At 42.2% G+C, this 24,534-nt stretch overlaps 1 protein-coding gene across 2 annotated transcripts in view; it reads right to left on the bottom strand.

The window, feature by feature from the left end:
• The window catches only part of SARDH (sarcosine dehydrogenase), a 153,938-nt gene that overhangs the window by 91,963 nt on the left and 37,441 nt on the right, over positions 1-24,534 (bottom strand). For both annotated transcript variants that reach the window (XM_085854354.1, XM_085854355.1), the window contains 3 exons: positions 23,459-23,582; positions 16,091-16,191; positions 15,839-15,943 (listed from right to left, as the gene is read on the bottom strand). In XM_085854354.1, the coding sequence (XP_085710480.1) occupies positions 15,839-15,943; positions 16,091-16,191; positions 23,459-23,582 (330 nt within the window). The remainder of the gene's footprint in view (positions 1-15,838; positions 15,944-16,090; positions 16,192-23,458; positions 23,583-24,534) is intronic.

The following is a 24,534-nucleotide window of genomic DNA, read 5'->3' as shown; positions in this document are numbered from 1 at the left end:
ACAGCCAAGTCAGCCTTATTCAAACAAATAATAATAACTAAAAAAAAACATAAAAAATAACCTAGACCAAAAAAATTAAATAATTCTGGCTGCCAGACCATGTGTCCAATCAAGTTGAAATTTAAAACGTATATTCCGCATCACTACTAGATCATAATTGTGTTGCTTCATGTCGAATAGTTAAGCGGTTCCAGAGAAAACATTATTTAATATTTTTCTTCGATCCAATACGGCTGCTTAACCAAGTGATCTATCAATTATTCCTTACTAAAATTGTACAGTGTACACACATGGCTTGTGGAACATTTGTGTGAAGTTTCCTCTCTATCTGTCAAGCCGTTCTGGAGAAGAAGATTTTTTTTATAGATTTTACGGTAAATCCAATATCACTGCCAAACCATGCGACATATGAGATCATATGTGTGAACCTTTTGTTCCTCATGGATAGGTAGTTGTTGCGGACCCAGAGTCGGAAGCGAAGACCACGAAGGGTAAACTACTTCGGGTTCCCACCAGACTCTCCGGAATAGCAGGCCGTCACACACGAATAACTTCATGATGCGGTGGGTCGCGAATCGACCACGAATGCCAATAACTCGACCACGTGACTTCGGGTCCTCAATATAATTAATACTGTTTACCTAAAGGTCACGTGATCTAATTAACGGGGAACATGCCCTCGGTAAGCACTTGCTCAAACCCGATCAACTTACCAGATCAGATGCAGCCGAGCAGAAGTGCCAAGCACGTATCGACTAGGAAACAGATCGTTGGAAAATAACGTCCTAGCTAAACTATGGTGCGGGCCATGATAGACCAATGGAAGAAAACAGAAAAACGAGCTGTGAAAATTTAAATGCAATGCATTTATTTACAACCAAGCGAGGAAAAGTATGTGGCACAGTGAATGGGGTTATATTTTATGTACAGCAGGGGATAGCAAGGAATTAAGCCTGGTGTTGGCTTAGTGGTTAGAGTGGCGGCTTGGGATCCTCGGGTCCTGAGTTCAAGCCCCGTTGACCGCTGAATTAATACACCAGGAGGTTGACTCAGCCTGTCATCCTTCCGAGGTCGGCAAAATGAGTACCAGTGTACTGGTAAGGGGGACACTGCATCAGCGGCATAGCCACGTCCCAACCAATGATGCAACCAGCAGCCAGAGGCTGCACTCGATGGAGAGAGAGAGAGCAAGGAATTTGTGGGGTGCAGCAAAAGGCCACTTATAAAAGAGGACACAGAGCAGGATTATCCCGACTATCTTCGACAATCTTACTTAATCTAGGTCAGGCACCATCACACACACACACACACACACACACACACACACACACACACACACACACACACACACACACACACACACACACACACACACACACACACACACACACACGGAAGGTTAGATAGCCATGAAAGAGAGAGAAAGGTTCTTTGTTGTGCATCCAAAGAAGACGTGATAGAGGGTTAGATGGAGAGAAAGAGCAGAATAGATACATGAGAAGGAAGATCCCTAACCTAGCCGTGTAAACGTCTGTATGTGCAGCGTGTACCTCTCTGGGACGCTCCGCCTGAGCATTCCCACCTCGTGATATGGCGCATTATCTCCTGCCTGTATATTCGCCGGGGCTCGTGGCAACGTGTGCTCCGCACTGGTCTGTTGTCCGTGGCTGGCGGTGAGTCCATCTGGCTTCGTGGGGGTGGTGGCACATTGACAGGACAGGAGGAAGACTCGAAGGACAGCAGTCAAATTCGGATCAAGTTCTCGAAGAAGAAGCTCTTGAAGAAGAAGTCTGAGCTAACGGCTCCGTGCTACCCCCTTTTATAAACTCCAAGCGAAGGGTGGGGCGAGGACCGGAAAGGGACATGATATGGCCCAAATCCTGCTCCTCTGTTGGGCCACAGCAGCCCAAGCCATGCCCCGCCATGCTCTGGGACCGGAAAATGGCTCAGATGCCTACCAGCTTTGGCACGGCTCAGAGCTCCTGACTTAAGATGGGGGCATGCTCCCCGAGCCGGCACGCCAGCCATGAACATGCACCGAGTGTAGTCTGTATGTCGGATGGCAGCAGACTTTCTCCGCCAGCCATGGGCTCCTTCACAAGCCAAAATGCACTCCCGTGACCCAAACCAAACTCGCGGATCACCCTTCCCGCATTGCTTTCGGTCTTGCTGTGGTCTGATGATGAGATGAGGGCTGCAACAATTCCGGACACTCACTCGGGACATTCCTGGTGATATGTGGTGAAGCTATTAGCATCTGTTGTGTGGTTGAGCTTCGCGTGGCGCTGAGGACAATCCGATGCCATGCAGTGCTCCTCAAAATAGATTGCTGAATTGTAGCGATACAGAGGTATGAGGAGGTGCAGGAGTATTTTTCCCCATGTGCAGGATGTGTTTGGCGTGAAAGTGGTGAGATTTGGTGAGTGAGGTGCACAGTAAGGTGAGGTGCCAGTTGAGAATTGGTGCGCAGATTTGAATGAAATATTGGCACGCAAATTCCTGGGGCAGGTTGTCTTGTGTGCAACAGGGATGGGGATGATCTGAGCCATGGGAGGCATCGCCGTGTGCTTATTAACAATTGCCTATTGAATGGCGTGTGTGCTTGCATGCTTGTTGTGTACTGTGGCTCAAAGGAAAGGGTTCGGGTAGAGGTCAGAGTAAGAATCAGAGATATTTATTAGACCTAACTACGAGACCAACACAATGCACTTCGTCCCATGAACCCACTAGATATGAGGACTAACTACACGAATCCTAATGAAATAACTGCTTGGGGATCACTGTATGGTGGGTGCCATTGCCTTAAGAGGCATACGGTTTTTGCAGAACCGCAACACAGTCATTCGTGCAATGTTTTGGCTCAATCTGATCAGCCACTTTAGAGATTTTTGAAGGGTATTTTTAAAACAAACAATATGGCTGCCGAATCACGTAACTGATGACATCAATTTTTATTCTGTGGACCATTTTATCCCACAATGACCCTCAAAAATGTTCATGCTGATCAGATGTGGCGTTCTACATATGCAATTATGATGCCATGGAACGAAGGCACCTATGATGCCATTTTTTAAAATCACACTTATTCCCCATGAGGAGTACTTGCTGTGTGTCAAGTTTCAATTTTTTTCTTGGTGCAGTTTCTGAGATAAGAGGTCCATCTTTTTCAGATTTTCCAACATGGCTGCCACACCACGTGGCATGTGACGACATAATTATCATTAAAACACCCCACTTGAGTAGTTTCTCCAATGGTGAACATTTTGTCTCGAACCAACAAGCGGTTGTGGAGAAAAGCACTAAAGTTCTGTGCAGACAAACAAACAAACAAACAAATCCAAATGCAATACATCTCCCTTGGCGAGGGTAATAACTGTCCCATATCTCATGTGGAATGGAGATTTTTAGGGTGTTTAACTACTTCCATGCTTGAAAAACAAATCAATTGTGTGCAGTTTGATAAAACGATGCAGGTATTGAAGTCTTTCAGTCTTGGGATGACCTTGAGGTACGCACACTCACCTCTAAGCTGTCTAGCCTGGGTTTGAAACCTGACCCAGCTGTAAACCGTCATCCCGGTGTTTCACAAGCAAGGTGATTCATCAATGTGTGTCATCCCTCGGATGAACGCTAAACTGGGCATCCCATCTGCCAGCATTAGTTGATGGACGTTGAAGATCTCACAGTGTTCTTCGGAAAGAGGAGGCGAACTATCGCTGGCACCATGACCAAATTACAAATTCCAACCTGAACCACTGTAGGGATGGAGATGGCAAACCACCCAGTATAGCCTTTGCTCAGGAAGCTGCTTTGGTGGCACTGATCCTCTGTGAAGAATATGGTACATCAGAGAAAGAGAGAAATTGAGGTCTTCCACTCATGTTGATAAGGTTTGCCCTTTATAGTGTTTGTGCCTAATGATTGATTGCAGTAACCTTCGCCCCTCAACCAATTCTTTCAAACTCAAACAAATATTCAAAGACAACACATTAGCGCTGCTTTTTTCAATCAGCCGACAGGATCAAATGTGTTAAATTAATGGTTCAGAGTGCAGATGCTGCTGCTGACATCAGGAAACATTGAGCAGGATAATGGCAACAAGTGCCCCTAACACCCATAGCCCAACCTTTCATGGTCAATAAACTGAGAATTCGTCACCCATATTATCCTGGTAGATAAGATACAGGTTGCCACATAAGACACAGGTTGCATCTTACATCACATATTATTCCTGGTGGACTTCATCGAGTTCTCAAGTTCAAGAAACATTTTTCACCTGCACTTTGTGAAAGCATTCACACCATATCAACCAATGTTACACCTTGGCCACAAACAGAAGCAGCATTATTGTGTGCTCATGACTGCACATAAAATCAATAGCCAGTCTAAAATAAAACATGACCTGCAAACTCAAGTGTGATTTCATACACCTACTCAAGATTTTCAAAAAGACCACCTGGAAAATCATACTATCACATTTTGAAAGTGTTTTTTTTTTAGCAAAGGTCAAAATATACGGAACTCGTCAGGCCAAAACATTGGGACCTCCTCCAAATGGATCTGGAAGTAAAGATCTGAATAGACCTGCATTTGAGCCTGGTGTTGGCTTAGTGGTTGGGGTGGCTGGTTTGAGATTTTAGGGTCCTGAGTTTGAGCCCTGTTTTCCATTGAATTAACACCCGGTGGGATTGATTTAACCTGTCATCTTTCTGAGGTTGGTGAAGTGAGTATTAGTGTACTGGTATAAGGGTACAGCATCAGCAGCATAGTTGCGCCCAACACAATGACAGCGACCTGGCAGCCAAACTGCTATATGCATGAAGAAGAAGAAGAAAAAGAAGAAGAAGAAGAAAAAGAAAAAGAAAAGAAAAAGAAAAAGAAAAAGAAAAAGAAAAAGAAAAAGAAAAAGAAGAAAAGAAAAAGAAAAAGAAAAAGAAGAAAGAAAAAGAAGAAGAAAAGAAGAAGAAAAGAAGAAGAAAAAGAAGAAGAAAAAGAAGAAGAAGAAGAAAAAGAAGAAGAAAAAGAAGAAGAAAAAGAAGAAGAAGAAAAGAAGAAGAAGAAAAAGAAGAAGAAAAAGAAGAAGAAAAAGAGAAAAGAAAGAAGAAAGAAGAAGAAAAGAAAAGAAAAGAAAAAGAAAAAGAAAAAGAAAAAGAAAAAGAAAAGAAAAAGAAAAAGAAAAAGAAAAAGAAAAAGAAGAAAAAGAAAAAGAAAAAGAAAAAGAAGAAGAAGAAAAAGAAAAAAAAAAGAAAAGAAAAAGAAAAAGAAGAAGAAAAAAAGAAAAGAAAAAGAAAAGAAGAAGAAAAAGAAAAGAAAGAGAAAAAGAAAAGAAAAAGAAAAAGAAAAGAAGAAGAAGAAAAGAAAAGAAGAAGAAGAAGAAGAGAAGAAGAAGAAGAAGAAGAAGAAGAAGAAGAAGAAGAAGAAGAAGAAGAAGAAGAAGAAAGAAGAAGAAGAAGAAGAAGAAGAAGAAGAAGAAAAAGAAAAAGAAGAAAAAGAAAAAGAAGAAAGAAAAAGAAAAAGAAAAGAAAAAGAAAAAGAAAAAAAAGAAAAAGAAGAAAAAGAAGAAAAAAGAAGAAAGAAGAAGAAGAAAGAAGAAGAAAAAGAAGAAAAAAGAAGAAGAAAAAGAAGAAGAAAAAGAAGAAGAAAAAGAAGAAGAAAAAGAAGAAGAAAAAGAAGAAGAAAAAGAAGAAGAAAAGAAGAAGAAAAAGAAAAAGAAAAAGAAAAAGAAAAAGAAAAGAAAAAGAAAAAGAAAAAGAAAAAGAAAAAGAAAAGAAAAAGAAAAAGAAAAAGAAAAAGAAAAAGAAAAGAAAAGAAAAAGAAAAGAAAAAGAAAAAGAAAAAGAAAAAGAAGAAAAAGAAAAAGAAGAAAGAAAAAGAAGAAGAAAAAGAAGAAGAAAAAGAAGAAGAAAAAGAAGAAGAAAAAGAAGAAGAAAAAGAAGAAGAAAAAGAAAAAGAAAAAGAAAAAGAAAAAGAAAAAGAAAAAGAAGAAGAAAAAGAAGAAGAAAAAGAAAAAGAAAAAGAAAAGAAAAGAAAAAGAAAAGAAGAAGAAAGAAAAAGAAGAAGAAGAAGAAAAGAAGAAGAAGAAGAAGAAGAAGAAGAAGAAGAAAAAGAAGAAGAAGAAGAAAAGAAGAAGAAGAAGAAAAAGAAGAAGAAGAAGAAAAAGAAGAAGAAGAAGAAAAAGAAGAAGAAGAAGAAAAGAAGAAGAAGAAGAAAAAGAAGAAGAAGAAGAAAAAGAAGAAGAAGAAAAAGAAGAAGAAGAAGAAAAGAAGAAGAAGAAAAAGAAGAAGAAGAAAAAGAAGAAGAAGAAAAAGAAGAAGAAAAAAAAGAAGAAAAAGAAAAAGAAGAAGAAGAAAAAGAAGAAGAAGAAAAAGAAGAAGAAGAAAAAGAAGAACAAGAAAAAGAAGAAGAAGAAAAAGAAGAAGAAGAAAAAGAAAAAGAAGAAAAAAAAAAAGAAGAAAAAAAAAAAGAAGAAAAAGAAGAAGAAGAAAAGAAGAAGAAAAAGAAAAAGAAAAAGAAGAAGAAAAGGAAAAGGAAAAGGAAAAGGAAAAGGAAAAGGAAAAGGAAAAGGAAAAGGAAAAGGAAAAGGAAAAGGAAAAGGAAAAGGAAAAGGAAAAGGAAAAGGAAAAGGAAAAGGAAAAGGAAAAGAAAAAGGAAAAAGAAGAAGAAGAAGAAGAAGAAGAAGAAGAAGAAGAAGAAGAAGAAGAAGAAGAAGAAGAAGAAGAAGAAGAAGAAGAAGAAGAAGAAGAAGAAGAAGAAGAAGAAGAAGAAGAAGAAGAAGAAGGAGAAGATCTGCACCGAGAAGGGTAATCTTACCTGAAATAAATAAAAAAAACCTTAAATAAATTAGAAATTACCTTCCAAATAAATGCACTGTAAAGTTTTGTTTTCTGCAGCATCCAAAGCTTATGGACGAGCTGCAATACATTCCATGCACAAACGTAGACACCTGCATGAGACAACACCAGAGTTGTGCTTCAGACAAACATAATACAGCTGTTGAGCTCTGGAGAAGTGACGTAACCCCCCCTCACCCCCCTTCTCCTTGCTCAATCCATGAATGCTGAGCATCAAACAAGGAACTGGCATGTATCATTTTTAAGTCTGATATCAGTTGACCAGGATAAGAACAAAACCACTGACCTTAAAAAATAAAGATAAAAAGACTCAAAGCAAATGCTTAAACTTCTTTGCAACTCAGTCTGGTTGTATGGCTCTATAGCCATTTGTGGATTTCGCATTGCTTTTGCAAGTGAACTATATTTATTTCAATCCACACACACCCAAGACCCACAGTCCACACACACCCAAGATCCCTAGTCAGTGTGTGCCAAAGGCTGCCAGTTCGCATGCACCGAAGGCCCCCAGTCCACGTACGCCAAAGGCCCCCAGTCTGCACATACCCAAGACCCCCAGTCCGTGCATGCCCAAGATCTATGTCCACATGCACCCAAGGTCCCCAGTCCACATGCACCCAAGGTCCCCAGCCTGTGTGCGCCCAAGGTCCCCAGTCCATGCCTGCGAAGACAATTGAAGGCAACAGATTAAGACAGCATTTAAAGGTGCACGTTTTTTAATGCAGATTCCCCAAACTTGTCAGAGTATGCCAGTGTGCTATATGTAGGGATGGCATGGAAAAAAATGGCCGCCCCATCTGCTACATACAAAACCAAAGTTTACAGTATCTTCTCAAAAGAGTCACTTTGACTACATATGAGAACCTACTTGGTCTATTCAGCTGATTGGCAAGGCAGGGATCACTTCTCAGTTTTCCAGACCATGGAAAATGCAAAAAAAAAAAAAAAGCAAAACAAATGAGATCGATAAAACCCGGGAATTCATATTTTCATTCATCATAATCATAAAAATAGGACCACCTGTCCTGAAACACCACGGTCAGGAGTGTAGAAGAAAAAATAATTATATTCATATACTCTCAATTACAATTGTTGCTGGTGCTTTATAAATTTAATTTTTATGCTTTCGTCGAATTGGCTGTCAATTGTGTTTCCCTTTTGTCTGGGTGTTGATGGGGGGAATGTCTTGCTGTGCTACAGGGTGGCCTGGTTGATGGCACTGCAACTTTTGCCATGATTATGTCATTCTCTTTCACTGAGTCGACACGTATTGCAGTTTGAGTTATTTTGCCTAATGCTTATCAGACCCATGTACTCACTGCCTTTTATATACACAATTCCTTATATTCATTTCTTCTTAAGACCTATAACCGAATGTCTTATCCTCTCTCACCAAGGCCAGCTGAAGGTCATCATTCTCTCTCATTCTCTCTCATTCTCTCTCATTCTCTCTCTCTCTCATTCTCTCATTCTCTCTCTCTCTCATTCTCTCTCTCTCTCTTTCTCTCTCTCTCTCTTTCTCTCTCTCTCTCTCTCTCTCTCTCTCTCTCTCTCTCTCTCTCTCTCTCTCTCTCTCTCTCTCTCTCTCTCTCTCTCTCTCTCTCTCTCTCTCTCTCTCTCTCTCTCTCTCTCTCTCTCTCTCTCTCTCTCTCTCTCTCTCTCTCTCTCTCTCTCTCTCTCTCTCTCTCTCTCTCTGTGTGTGTTCCCCCAGTTGCCTCCATTCCTCCACAGTATGTATGTATATGTGTATATATATATATATATATATATATATATATATATATATATATATATATATATATATATATATATATATATATATATATATATATATATATATATATCAGGAAATGTAAGCTTAGTTTAGTGCAAATCAATGTGGATGTTTACCATCTCAGTGTTTTGGACTCCGTGGTACCATGAAATAAATGTTCTCTGATCAAATGTACTTTTCGTTGTGGACAGTGAATTAATTGTTTCTTACAAATGGAGTAACAGGATTTACACCAGGTCGGTTAATAAAACAAATCAGAAAATTCCACAACAGGAGCAACAATCACTCAACTCCCCGGCAGACACTAAACTTTGGTACACTCAAGGGTGATGAAGGTTGTGGTCAAGTTTCATTGAAATTCTGTGTGTAGTTTGGAGAAGAAAACACAAACCTATTTTGGGAATCGATCTCCCTCGCCCCCCCCTCCCTCCCTCCCTCCCTCCCTCCCCATAGACCACATGAATGAGTACAGATTTTAATGCTATTGATAAACTTTGGTACATCACAGGTGGTGAAGGTTGTGGCCAAGTTTCATCTAAGTCATGTGTGTAGTTTTGGAGACGACCACAAATACCTATTTTTGGGGGTCAACCAGTCGACCTCCAGTCGACCACTTTGAAAACCTCCAGTCGACCATCGACCACTTTGATGAGTGCAGATTTTGATATGGTCGATAGAGTGTGGTACATCATGGATGATCAATGTTGTGGTCAAGTTACATCAAAATCGTGTGTAGTTTTGGAGAAAAGAACAAATACCTATTTTGAGGGGTTAACCCCCCCCCCCGCCCACAGATCCCTTTTTTGATGCGGTCGATATACTTTGGCCTATCATGTGTGATGAATGTTATGGTCAAGTTTCATAGAAATTGTGTGTGTAGTTTCAGAGGAGACAGCAAAGACCTCTTTTTGGGGGGTTTCAACCCCCGCCCTCCTTCCCCTCCACCCCCGAGACCCCTCAATGAGCGCAGACTTTGATGCAGTCAATACACTTTGGTACATTAGGGGTGATGAAGGTTGTGGTCAAATTTCATCGAAATCCTGTGTGTAGTTTTGGAGAAGAGAGCAAATACCCTGTGGGGTGGGGGTGGGGGTCAAAAAAAGAATCCCGTAAACCCCCAAAGTGAGCGGAGATTTTGATGTGGTCAATAAACCTTCGTGAGGCATCAGATATGAAGCTTGTGGCCAAGTTTCATCAAAATCGTGTGTTTGGTTCAAGCGATGACTGAAGCGTTTACAGACCGACTCACTCAATCACTCACTCACTGACTCACTCATCTATGGACACTGCTCGATCGCAAAAGCTCACCTAACGAAAGTCCTGGTGAGCAAAAATAATAATGAAATAAGATTTTTTCAGATGGCATATTTCCGAGCTGGTTCTATCAATGGCAATGATTCTCGTACCATCCGACAGTTTTATCTCGTGCATCATCCTTTGGTATTGTAATTTTAATAGCTTGAAATAATTCCACGAAACGTATGAAAAACAATATTAATTTGTAAAAGAATAGGCAGGGATCCGAGGGGTGGGCAGGACTGTACGACTGTCAATCAGCCTGATGGGGACGTGGCCGCTATGCATTTGTCTCAATGTCGTACATATGGACATCAAATAATATCAGGAGAAACATCATTGCATCGGGAAATCCTGTGTTTTTCAGTGTTATATTTATGAAAATAAAATAGCCCCACAACATATAACATCACTGCCCCACATCACTTGCACATAACATCACTTGCACATAACATCACTGCCCCACAACAACACTGGGCTGTGTGTTCTGCAATTGTCACACACATGTCTGATATTGAGCCATTCATACTTTCCAGTGGTGTGTCCAATGCTCTCCAGCCTACATAAGAGCTTCTCCTATGGACAGGACAGGTACTTGGGGTACAGAAAACGAATTTTTTACTCAAGCACATTTGCTGAACACCCCCAGTGTATGTGTACAGCAGCGAGAGTATGAATGGCAACAAGTGCCCCTAGGTACTCGCCTAGGTACTCCCCTAGGTACTCAAGGTTAGGTACTCCCCAATGCATGTTGATGAAAATTTACCTGATTTTGTCATGCAGATGGCTATGTATATCAGGCTTCAGCATGATCACCACATGATGTTGTTCTCTCTACTGTTAATCCACAGTCATTATTTTGAACATTTCTAAGTGCAGGTCATTTCATTGTGTGCCCCGAGACTGGATGATGATATTATTACCCTGTGCTCGTGAAGCAAAAAGCAGGGTTAAGCATGTTGTGGTGTAAAACACCGACTCCAACTACTTTAGAATGGAAAACCAACCAACATGTTTTGTTGTGTGACTTGCACATCATCAAAACATGGCGCCACTATCCCTGCCAGAAAGCATCCCACGCCCCTCACTTACAGCAATGTAAAACTCTCCAGGTAAACACGATGCGTGTGCCTCACCAACTGGAACAAAAGCACATCACTGAACATAACAAAGTGATCGTGATAACGTATGTCGTTTGTGGAATTTCGTATGTCGTACATGTCTGCATTTTGTTAAGAGCATGCATTGAAAACCATTCAGCAGAGGAAATTTAAACTTCACCACATGTTGTATGACCATGTGATGTAGCAGTCACTCTTTTGAGGTCAACATAGACCAATTTTCTAAAATCCTCAATTTTCATATGATTTACTTGAAATTTGAGCAGAATTTTCAGATCAGCTCATTGAATTCAACCACCAATTATTTTTGAAGTCAACATCTGCCAAAAAGTCAACATTGGCCAAATTTCTGAAATCCTCAATTTTCATCCAATTGACTTTAAATTTGAACACGATTTTCATAAATATGACCAGCATGTGTCACGTGGTCTGGCATCCGTATTGGATCTCAGGGGAAATCTTTGAAAATCGTCGTAGGAGAAACAGCTTCAATGACCAATGCAAAATTTAACTAATTGATGACTGTATTTCCCATGGGTAATTGCAAAATTACTCATGGGAAATATGTTTTGATAAAGATGATGTCATCGGTCACGTGGTCTCGCAGCCATATTGGATCAAAGAAAAAAAAAACCTGAAAAAAAATAAAAGACTTGGCTCACACCAAGTCCTTCTCAAGACTGCAAGGGTTATGTATTCTCAGAATACCATCTAGTTCTTTGAGAAATGAGCAATAACTCAATAAAAAGTGACTCATTAGGACTGACACAATCTGTCAACTTCCCGACCTGGATCTCAACCAATGGTACTCTATCTCTTCTGGATCTGATTTTGACCAATTTCCTTGAAAATATCTGTTCTTCGCTCCAATTGGTTCATCTGACCACATGCTTGTCAAAGTAGACATCTCTCTGTCTGTTATTAGAGAACCACCTCAACGCCGTCGTGTCTGGCATTTCACTCAGGCTGACCGGCAGGGACTTCAAACAACCATCAAACTTCTAGACTGGTCTCCCATTTCTACTTCCTCTGACATCAATTTGTCGTGGGAATTCTTTTGTCGAAACTTTCTCTCTTTCATGCACAGATTTATCCCATCTCGTCTTTAGTTGTCCTACCCTTCCTCCCACCCATGGTACATTGAAGCTTGTGGCAAGGCAGTTGTCCTGAAACAACTTTCCTTCGCCTCATGGAAGCTTAATCCAAATGAAGGCAATCTCAGTTCCTTCCGTAAAGTTCGGAACAAGTGTATGTCGACCCTCAGGAGAGCCAGAAAACAACATCTTTCTAATCTCCAGTCTGAACTCTCAAACCTCTCTCCCTCCTCCAAATCCTTGTGGCATCGAGGTAAATCTGTTTCTCATGTATGTTCCGCTCCATCACCTCCCTTACCTCAAATAGCCACACAGCTGACACGGCATGTAAAAAGGCTGAATGCCTAATCTCCGTGTTTGCTTCTAAATCTTGTGTCCCAAACCTATCGCTTTCTGTACCAACCTTACCCAGTTGCACCCAACTGTTGCTGGACTCTGTGTCCTTTTCTCCTGAAAGGTGGATAGTTTGCTGTCAAACCTCGACTCAGATTCTGAAAACAGTCCAGACGGCATCAACCCATGTGACCTAAAAACCTGCTCTGCTTCTCTCTGCTTCTCTCTGCTTCTCTCTGCCTCTCTCTGCCTCTCTCTGCCTCTCTCTGCCTCTCTCTGCCTCTCTCTGCCTCTCTCTGCCTCTCTCTGCCTCTCTCTGCCTCTCTCTGCCTCTCTCTGCCTCTCTCTCTGCCTCTCTCTCTGCTTCTCTCTCTGCCTCCCTCTGCCTCTCTCTGCCTCTCTCTGCTTCTCTCTCTGCTTCTCTCTCTGCCTCTCTCTGCCTCTCTCTGCCTCTCTCTCTGCCTCTCTCTCTGCCTCTCTCTCTGCCTCTCTCTGCCTCTCTCTCTCTCTCTCTCTCTCTCTCTCTCTCTCTCTCTCTCTCTCTCTCTCTCTCTCTCTCTCTCTCTCTCTCTCTCTCTCTCTCTCTCTCTCTCTCTCTCTCTCTCTCTCTCTCTCTGTTCAATTCACCCTCTCATTTACTCAAGATCATCTGCCATCTGCTTGAAAATCAGCAAACATTACTGCCCTGCATAAAAAGGTGCAAAAACAGATCCCTGCAACTTCAGACCAATCAGCCATCTCCCAATCATCAGCAAGGTTATGGAATCCATCATCGCTTCAGACATTAAATCCTTCCTCTTCTGCAATGGCTTGATTTCCAATCATCAATTTGGATTCAGACCAGATCGCACTACCCTGGATATGCTGTTCTGCTCTCTCAACAATGGATGGAGTTCCTCAATGCCAAACATTAAATCAGAGCCATCTCCCAAGACATATCACCTGCCTTCAAAATGGTCTGGCACCCTGTCCTGTTCATAAAACTCTCTTCTGATGGTACCCAAGGACATCTTCACTCATGGCTCGAAGACTTCCTCTCCTGTCGCAGCCAATATGTGACCATAAATGGAGTTCTCTCATCCCCTCTTCCTGTCCAGGCTGGAGTTCCTCAAGGCAGTATTCTGGGCCCTGTTGTTTTTCTGGTTTTCATCAATGATCTCTCTGACTCTCTGGTAAATCCTCTTTATCTCTTTGCTGATGACTCCACCCTCTGCCGTACCACCGTCATCCCTCAGATCAGCAAGCAGAAGCTTCTTCACACTCTGCAGATCTGGATAAAATCACAAACTGGTCCATCAACATGTGTTTCAACCCTGACAAATCTCACACTCTCAATCACTCTGTCTCTCCGAAAAGACAGTCTGGAAACCCAACCCCCAACCCCCCCCCCCCCGGCCATCTACTCTCACATCAATTCTCTTGAAGAAGTCCTTTCATTCAACCTACTGGGCTCACTATTTGCCATGATCTTTCCTAGGAAAGCCACATTTCCGACCTGGCCTCCAAAGACAGTCGCCGACAGGACATCCTCCATCGTGCAAAGTCCTTCCTCGGTACACCTGAGCTCCTGATCACATACAAAGCTTTCATTCGCAGCCTGATGGAGTACTGCTCTCCCCTCTGTGATGGTGCTCCAGCCTCTCACCTTTCTCAGCTTCACGCTGTGGAAACCAAGGCATTTCGCATCATTGGCATCTCCCTCAATAAGGCTGAGTCTTTGGGTCTCTCACCCTCACCGCAGGCAGGTCGGTGGTCTTTCTGTCTTCTGCCATCTCCTCTCCGGCCACACCCCTCTTGCTCTGTCTGAGATATGTCACCCCCCTATTTCCGCCGGGTGCTCAAGGTCCGCCAGCAACCCCCTTCTGGTAAAACTACCAAAATCAAGAATCACTGCTCACCTTCAGTCTTTCATTTCTCTTTTATCCCCACCTTTGGAACAAACTCCCTCACACTCTTCAATCCCACTCTTCCCTCCAGGTCTTCAAAACCGCTGTTCACCACTCCATCTATTATCTTCCCCCATCCAAAACCACGATCTTTTCTACCCCCGCGAATGCACTCCAAACCCGCATCCTTCAAATTCCCCGCTTTCCTTCCTTAAAGTCCCTGTAGTGTTAGGACCTGAAAGTCACTGTCATGTCCATCTTGTTTACCCTGTTTAGCCCACTCCATCCCTCTCCTTTTCACAGATCTCCTCATGTCTCTGTTCCCCACTGTTTTTTTTCCTTCCCTCTCCTGCCTTTTTTATCTCCTGCTCCCCTTGTTGTGCGTTTCTGTGTGTTAGCTCTCATACGAGCCTTGACAGTGTGTACAAAATAAAAATAAAAATAAAAACAGAGCTGCAAGATAGTCAGGGTTACGTAAGTCTTTCAGGAAGATATGCATTATTTGACATTGCTGACTAAGATCTTTTGGCACTTTTGCTGCAATATTGGGTATCCTCTGAGTACGATAGCATTCTTTTATTCAACATTAAAAAAAAAATTTACAGAAATAAGTGAATAAAATTTTTTATGCTAAATAAATAAGGCAATGTGGGGATGACAAACTACAGCCTAAAAAAGGTTTTTAACAAGATAGGGATGATGTTGGTTTCAAGAGTAGCTTACAGTATTGCTGTCACACAACAATCCCTACATCACTGCCTCCTTTACACCTCATCAATTATTCCTTCAAGCTTCTACAAACACTCCACTGGTTACAACGGTACTTGATTACTCTTGTATTGTAGCCATATACTAAGACTTGACAAATTAGCATCCCAACTGCAATGTTAACACCAGTACATAAACATCAACTTCTTACAAACTGCATGCACATCTCTAATAACAGCATTCAGCAATTACCTGCATTTGTGATTGGTTTGTCAAAGTTAATAAAAAAAACAAAAGTGAGAATAACAAAAATGAGAAATAACTGAAGTTGCAAGAACTCTCTGAAATTGTAGAGGAGCTTCTTATACTTATGTTGAAATGAAATATAGGAGCTTCTAATACTTTTAGCTTTACAATATTCTGGAGGCAGTGATGTAGGGATTATTATGTGATGGCAATACTGTTAGCGACTCAAAACCAACATCATCCCCATGTTGTTTAAATACTTTTTTACACTGTACTTTGTCATCCCGAGATTGCTTTTTTTATTTAGCGTAAATATTATTTTTATTCACTTGTGTATAATATAACACCACAATAAAGGTTTGAGAGCTACAACATGTTTTCAAAAAAATATTTATCTTGAGAGGCAACTGATGACTTTGAAGTGAAGAGAACCATCATAACAAGTTAGAGGAAGTTAATTCAGCTTGAAGAAGATAAACAGCACATTCACGGAATACAGTGTCGTGACAATAATGACAGCATTTTCACACCTCATCAATGAAGGTCGGGTTGCTCTCGTAACCACCCACAGAGAGAGCATCACCCTGAAGCCTCAGATAGACCGATGCATCATGGTCTCGAACGTTGGGCATGTTCTACGCAGAGGATAGTCCGAACAATCACATCCGTTCAGCATATTAAAGAATATTTCCTCAATCATCAACGTTTAAAATATGAGATACATCAAACACGAGTTAGCTTGACTCAGTTGTAGAAGTTTGCTTTGGATGAGGATTTCACACCTGAATGCCTTCGATCCTCTCTGTGATGACATAGGCATGACGCATGGCCATCAGAGGAACATTCACCCCAGCCATCGCACCTAATCTACGCCCCCATGCTCCTGCGGAGAACAGTCGTGGGTTAGGGAATTGCACCTTTACACATCTGTGCAGCACTTGGGCTTCTTATGATCTCTCCAAGTCTTGTGGTCCAGGGTGTAAAAGAAAAAAAAAATCTTCCCATTAATTCACCCATTTAACAACACCAAACACTCGTAATCACATATTGTAATGAAAATGGCCTACAGGAAGGGATAATTTCATAAGATCAGTCAGTTATCTCTTTATATATGTGTTTAAATTAGCTGTCTCATCAATTACCCCAATTAGCATCACCAGAAACAGTGCGTTTAGACAGCATTGTCAACCATTTAATCTCACTGTGTTGTTTCACTATTAAAAGTTGTATCTTTTCCTATAATTACTATCGATCCTTTGAAGTGCCACTTCAGTGCACAGTTGTGGTCCAGTGAACTCGTTTTTCCTGGCATTATGCGCAGGATGCAACATGGCCAGTCGCGCATGCATTGGCTTGTTTATACACATTTGGCCAATTGGATTTGAACTCCGAGGTTTGCTTGGAAATGGAAATGTTTGGAACTCCGAAAAATCAACGGCTTCCGCGGTGCCCAAAGAAGCCTGCATGACATCACTCGGCCAACTGTGCACTGTGGTCCATGCATGTCTGACCCAATCTGGTTCAAACTCTCAGATTGAGTGTGGAATAACAGATGGCATGGAAGGAAAGATTCGATACAGATTGGCCCAACAGCAAGAGGGAGAAAGAGAGTCGTTATCCTCTGCAGCAGCGGATGAGTTGTGGGGCTCAGAAAAGTGTGCTCTTGTGTGAGTTCAAGCCCGCATCCTGTGACAAGCATGTCAGCACAACCGCGAGTTGGACCGTGTTAAAGAAAAGCAAGAAGTTCCCCAATGCAGTCCACCATCCTTCTTTTCCCTCTACCCATGTCTTTCTCATCGACCTTGTGTGTAAGGCTTAGCGTTAAGTAAGCAAGCCATCTGCATTTGTTTCAGATATTAAAGCGATTGGCCTCCCACTGTAAAATTCCTCGTCTTTCTCAACAGAAGATTTGTGGACAGACCGACCATCGAGATCTCAATAGAAGATCTCGAAGAAGACAACAACGACCTCGTGTCTCTGTCTCTGTCTCACTCTTTCTCACCCCCTGGTGCTTTCCCTTTTACACCCCTCTTTTCAAAATTGTTCATTGTACTGAGACCCATAAGCATTTAACAAAACCAACATTTAACAAATACTAAATTCATATTCACGACTCATTATGACACATTATGATAACTTTACTTTCCACAAATAACGTCCACGTTTTCTTCACTCTTGCACGTAATCCATGAGGTACTTGGGTTGACGAACTTCTCTTCCCGATGTCATTGTCACTGGCCGTTGTCCTCTGGAGGCCCCCTGTCAATCTGCCATGTTGTCATTCTGCCGGGCCTGTGGCAAAACCTCTGATATCCCAACATCTGCTTCAGTCTGCCGAGCTGTTTGACCAGTCTTTCTCAGATGTCTTCTGTTTCTCCTGTACCTAGCGCCTTCCTCGGTCATCACTTCAAACGAACGTGGTTGCGAGGCTTGCCCAGTTAATGCTGCTTTCTGCCAGGTCTGCTGTCTATCTGAAGTTGGCCTCACCCTTACTGTGTCTCCAACCCTCAGTGGTAGAAGGTCTTTGGCACCTCTGTTATAGTAGTATACCTGTCTGCTTTTACTTGATCTGAGTCAACCTGCCACATATTTCTGCACCTGTTGTTTTCAGATCTTTTCAAAAATTGGAAGTAAGGTCCTTGTTCGTCTGTTCATCAGTCTTTGCGCAGGAGTGCTCAACATTTATTTTGCAGAAGTATTGTGGAAGGCAAGCATGCTCAAGTAAGGATCTGAATTTGCTGCCTTTGCCTTCCTCAGCAGTGACTTTGCAATCTTCACAGCATTCTCAGCTTTTCTATTGCTCTGAGGAAAATGAGGTGACGATGTACGGTGATGAAACACCCATTTATTTGAGAACCTCACAAACTCCTCTGCTGTGAACTGTGGCCCATTATCTGTGATCAGGACATCTGCGATTCCATATCTCGCAAATTGTCCTTGAAGTTTGCGAATGATGGTTGATGAGTAGATGTTTTCGAGGAAGTCAATCTCCCAGAAACTTGAAAACTAGTCCTCTGTTACCAAGTACATTTTCCCCTCCAAGTGGAAAAGGTTTGCTCCCACTTTTGCCCAGGGCCACACTGAAATGGCATGGGGTTAAAGTGTTTCCTTTGGCTGGTCTCTCTCTTGAGAGACCTGCCGGTCTCGCACTTCTGAACAAAGTCCTTAAACTCAGCGTTCATTCTGGGCCAGTAAATACATTCTCTGGCTCTTCTTACACATCTGTTCACTCTCAGATGAGACGAGTGAACTTGTTCCACCAGGTCCTTCCTTCTTGACTTGGGAATCTCAACTTTTTCTCCCTTGAAGATCAGATCACCCTGAGTACTCAGTTCATCTCTCACATGGAAGTATGGTCTAAGGACTGGTTCAACCTCATGTTGTGTCTCTTTCCATCCTGTCTGTATCATTAGTTTAAGTTGTTGCATGATACCATCTCATCTGGTATCTTCATTATCCCTCATTAATGGATGAGAGATTGGGATATGTTTTGCCATGTTTCCCATCTCAAACTCGTTTTCCTTGTCGACTCTTGGGTCCTTGAGATAGGCTCTACTAAGCGTATCAGCCAGTTGCATGTCTTTGCCTGGTTGATAATGAATCTCAGCATTGTATGATTGCATCATCACGAGCATTCTCTGCAGCCTCTTTGGTGCTCTGTGGAGAGGCTTTGTTGCAATGATCTCCAGCGGTTTGTGATCAGATGTACCTTCACCTGTCTCCCATATATGTACAGATGAAACTTTTCCAAACCAAAAACAACTGCAATGAGCTCCTTCTCTATCTATGCATACCTGGTGTCTGCAACAGATAGAGCACTGCTGGCGTATGCTATGGGATGTCCTTCTTGGATCAGTGTGGTACCAAGCCCAGTGTCAGAAGCATCCACTTGTCGGGTGAGCTCCTTCGGTGGGTCATGGTACTTGAGCACTGGTTCAGCAGTAATCAGCATCTTAATCTCCTGCATAACTTTCTCATGTACTTCTGACCACCACCAGATGACATCCTTCTGTGTCAGTCTGCGAAAGGGGCTCACACTTGTCACCAAGACCTGGAAGGAATTTGCTGAGATATTTGACAAACCCAATGAATCGCTGTACCCCTTGCACATCAGTTGGGTTTGGCATTTGCACAACCGCTTTCACCTTTTCTGGGCCTGGTTTGAGACCCTCTGAAGTGACTACATGACCAATGAAGGTCACTTCTTTGAGTTTGAATTTCACCTTTTCCTTGTTCAGCTTCAGGTCTCGCTCTCCACATCTCTCCATCGATGCTCTCACCTTCCTGTCACAGTCTCTCTCTGCCTCTGCTTGTGCCTTTTCTTTCCCAAACACCAGGATGTCATCTGCTACTGACCTCACTCCCTGCACACCCTCTCTTTCTTGGTTCTGTCACCTCTGAAATTCTTCCGTGGCCGTCGAGAGCCCAAATGGCATCCTTACCCATCTATATCTACCAGATGGGGTGTTGAACGTTGTAAAGTATGAACTCTCCTCATTTAGTTCAATGTGCCAGAAACCATTCTTGGCATCAAATACGCTGAACACCTTTGTCTCATTCAGCTCTGTCAGTATGTCCTCAATTGTAGTCATTGGATAGTGACATCTCTTAAGTCCTTGATTAAGGTCTCTTGGATCCAAACAAATTCTTAATTTCCCATTGAATTTCTCCACACACAAGGCTGGATACCCAGGGGGTTGGCAAGTCTTTCGGGGCTGTTATCTCTGCCTCAGTCAGCTTGTCTAATTCTGCTTTCAGTTTTCCTTTAGAAGCAATTGGAATATGCCTTGGTGGAGGCACTACAGGCTCTTACTCTTGTCCAGCATCAGATGGTATTTGCCTTCCAGCTTTCCAGTCTCCTCGAACACATCTGCAAATTCCTCCAGAAGTTGTTTCTTGTTGAGAGGGAAACTTTCTTCAGTTCTGGCATGAATGCTTCTCAGGTTCTCTGTGCGCACTGTTATCAACTCCATTTGCTGTGCTGCTCTGCTTCCAAGAATTGGTTTGCAGTCCTCTCCTGTTACAACAAATTCTGCTTTGTATTTTCTTCCATTTTTTGGATTTTTTTATCTTTAGGTTGGATTTCCCCAGTGGGACTACCGTTGTATCATTCATTGTACATGGATAAAACTTGGTTAGTATTCCACAGCTTCCTGGCATACTTCCTTGGAATGATATTGCAAGTTGCACCACTGTCTACCTGAAAGCAGACCTCTCTTCCTTATACTTCCATTGTAACATAGATCTGCCTTGGGAATTTCGACTTGTCCAGGCTGTTAATTTTCTCCAGGTCCACTCTCTCTGGATCTAATGTCATGACCTTTATCAGTTCATATTCTGACATCTCACCAGAGCTGTCGTCTGTTTGATCCACAATGTGGACTGGTCTCCCTCAGCATCGAGATGAGAAGTGGTTCTTCTTCCCACACTTGTGGCACTTGCATCCATATGCGGGGAACTTCACTTTGACAAATTCATGTAAGGTTCCACAATAGCAACATTTATGTAAATTCGAACTAGCTTGATCATCTGATGAAGACGGTTTCTGTGTGCCATGACCTTTCCTCCTTGTGGGCACGTGCTTCACTGCATTTACCACCTGCCCATTAATGACCCCAAGCCGGTTCTTTGACAACTCTGATGCGTGACAAATCTACACGCACTTCTCTATTGTGAGGTCAATTACTCAGAAGAGTCTCTCTCTCAATGCTGACTCCCTGATTCTGCACATCACTCGATCCCAAATCAGACTGTCTTGCAAATATCCAAAGTTGCAATTTATTGCTAGTAACTTGAGCTCTGTGAGGTATGCCTCGAAGGATTCTCCCTCTTCTTGATTCCTTATAAAGAATCTGTAGCGATCCACTGTCTCATTCTTCGGTGGGTTACAATGTGTATCAAATGTCTTTAACACATACTCAAGCGTTTCCATGCTTGGCTTTATAGTTTGATACAACTCCAACCCTTTACTGCCAACAAGATACAATAACATCTTAATCTTAGTGTTCTCATCTCTGCTGATCTCTGCAAAGCATTCGATTCACTGAATCTGGTTGCCATCTGGGAGATTCTTGGTCTTCGTGGTGTGCCACCAAAACTGATCAATCTGATGTTTGAACTATACTCTATGACTGAGAGTGCTGTGAGAGTGGTGAGACCATCTCTGACTTATTTTCAGTTACTGGAGTTTGTCAGGGGTGTATACTGACCCCCACACTTTTCATCACTTGTATGGAATTCATTCTGGGAAGGATGTCGGAGAGATAAAACTGCGGTGCATAGTTTCGGAATGTCAAGATCTCTGACCTTGATTTAACAGATGGTGCAGTCATCTTTTCGGAGACTTTAGATATCCTTTTGGGGGCCCTCGAGGTGTTGAATGAAAGGTGCTGATCCATGAGTGGATCATTTAGCCATGGCTAAATCGAGGTACAATAACAGTTCTTCCTTCCACAGCCTCGATGCCTGTCTTAGGTTTCTGGCCTCCAAATCAAGTTGTTGTGGTGGCTTAAGCGACTCCATTATCATTCACATAAACTCGAAGGTCAAGTGAACAAGATAAACACCTCAACTCCAGGTACTTACTCTCATCAAAAAAGGCTTTCACACCAAATTAATGAGAGGGGTAAAACCCATCCCCCAGAAGGAAGTGTCCACTCAAACATGACCAAGCTCGGCCGGAGAAGCTTCTCACCTTCCTTTCTGGCATCCACATTTGACGCAACTCAGAACGATTGCTCCCACCACTTCTGACACCATGTAAGATTCCTCGTCTTTCTCAACAGAAGACTCATGGACACGTAGCTTGGTTCACATGCACGGAGCAATCTTTATCCGTCGGTTCACACCCCTCTGCCCGATGGAGACCACACCAACCTCGTCACACACACTATCTCTTTGGAGCCTCCGGCACTATCCCTCTTACACCCACCACCTTGATTCCTTCCCCATCCTTATTTATTAATCATTAAACTTGGTTGTTTTTGTAACTTATGTATTATATTTTAGTTATTGAGTCAGTCATCCAATGCATTTCAATTGAATAAGTGCGTGCTTTGAATGAGCATGTGCGAAACCAAATTCCTTACGATTATTTGAACACTTGGGTGACATCGCTTTAGTGTTGGTATCTCAACTAAATCTCATTATGAGACTCGTATCGCAACCACTCGTCTGGCCTGCAGAGTCGATATCCGGTGGAATTGGTGTAACAAGTAGCGTTTCCATTACAATACGCTTTATATTTATGCAATTAAAGAAAATAATTTGAATTTTTTTGTGAAATAGATGATATTCCTTCAGTATAAAAAGTAACAATTAAACATACAGATGATGGTGACAAACACCTTCGCAAACACTTTTGTAAAAGCATCAAGAGTTTTAGTTTTTAGCAAGACATGGTATGAATGAACACAAGATTTTGAATCAAAATGGATGCTTTCTTGTCAATCACTTGCTAATCAGCAAACAATGTGGATGTACATATTGGTGCCTCCACCATCGATAAAGGGAATCCAACGTGTATTGACAACCCGTGGAACAAACTCCCCGACAATCTTGAGGATCTCCTAACTAGGAAAACATGACAATCACAGTTTATTATTCAAATTTATTTTCAGTTTTACCTCCAGAATTGACTGATTGGTATTCCTCTCTGAGCACCAGAGCTCATCATGGTTTTGTCCCAGGTTCAAATCCAATCTAGTATGTTGATTGGTTCATCAACTATTGATGATCCTGCATATTATATATGAATGCAGTGAATATTCTAATGACTTCGTCTGACATGTGACCTATATATTAGCCTAATTGTTAGACTTCTAAATGTTATCAATGTTAACGATATGTGAGAATATGTAGGATCACGCCCCCCTACCCCTTTCCCGACAATATGCGATTCACCCCCTCCCCCCACCCAACCAAACACCTGTCTTCTTGCTCCAACATGGCTAACATCCACTTCCATGCCGAACATCTTCTCTCCAATGAATTATCACGATAAAATGTGTGTACACAATTATGGTATGACAACATGTAAGAATAGGAACCAGCAAAGTAAAACTTAGACTACAATTGTTCATGACTGAGGCAAAGTGTTTATGAAATTGCTGGTCCAAGTTGTAAATGTGACTGTTGTGAAATAAAAGAACCTGCACAGTTGACCACGCAGGGTGTCTGGATGGTGCCAAGTGGCGTCTCAACAGCGGACACACGGCGCAGACCAAGTCCATCACTTTTGGTGTGGATCGCCGTCACAGGACAGTTCTCAAACACCTGCAAGGAAGCAGCCAATATTGGGATGGCTTGATGGCTTACATTTGTCCTGCAGCCTATAGATGCCTTCAAGTACTATTCTTGCATATTCAACACAAGTGCTTCGATACTGGAAATACAGTTGTAGTTTATGTTTCAAAGAAAAGACCCACCACCATCTTCTCAGGTTAACTTTAAATGCTACCAAAAACAAATAACTCTTCTATGAACCGAAGCCTCTTGATTATTAAAGAGTAATGCAGATCAGGTATCACAGGCATAGATAACAAAGAAAGTCCGACGACAATGTCTCCCCTAATATGCGATACAAGACAGGTAATTCATTTTTTTATGATGACATTGCTGATGAACAAGTTGGAAGTTACAGAAACATTCATTTCATGCATATCAGCATCTCTCCTCAATCAAAAGAGATAACATTTAGCATCTAGCTTCGGTAATTTTTGTGACGATTCGGTTATTGTCAAGTCAAGCCAGATTAGATCTGTGACTTGCTACAGGTACCATGTTCACCTGCACTAACCTGTTTGATGGTCGGGATGTGGACGAATAAACCGTCTCCCCCACCAGGTTTTCTGGGGAGGAGGGTGCATGGATATGGACACCCAACAGGATTAAAAACATAACCTGTCAAGGGGCGGAGGAGCACCTTGTGAGTCAATGGCAATCCATTTCTAGTGGCCAACTGTGTCTGCGGACGTCCTCCTGCAGTTAGGTTACTTTTTGTTTTTTCAGAGGTTGGTGGCAGGATTTGCACTCCAGGCACCGTAAAGCACTTCATTCCGCAAAACCCACAAATGACAAGTCTGAAAACCCATTCCGTGCGAGTACCTTCTGTGCAGCTGCTCTGCGCAGGGCAGCTCACCAGATGATGGGATTGCGGCAAAGCCTTCGGGACCCCCATTTCTTGATGAGAGGAGGAAAACCATGTGGTAAACTTACAGGGTCAGAT

This window comes from Eptatretus burgeri, chromosome 14, assembly GCF_056783735.1.
Source record: "Eptatretus burgeri isolate ZD-2024b chromosome 14, Ebu_testis_v1, whole genome shotgun sequence".
Classification (NCBI taxonomy): Eukaryota; Metazoa; Chordata; class Myxini; order Myxiniformes; family Myxinidae; genus Eptatretus; species Eptatretus burgeri.
The sequence above is the reverse complement of the archived record's forward strand: the minus strand, read 5'-3'. Positions and strand labels throughout refer to the sequence as shown.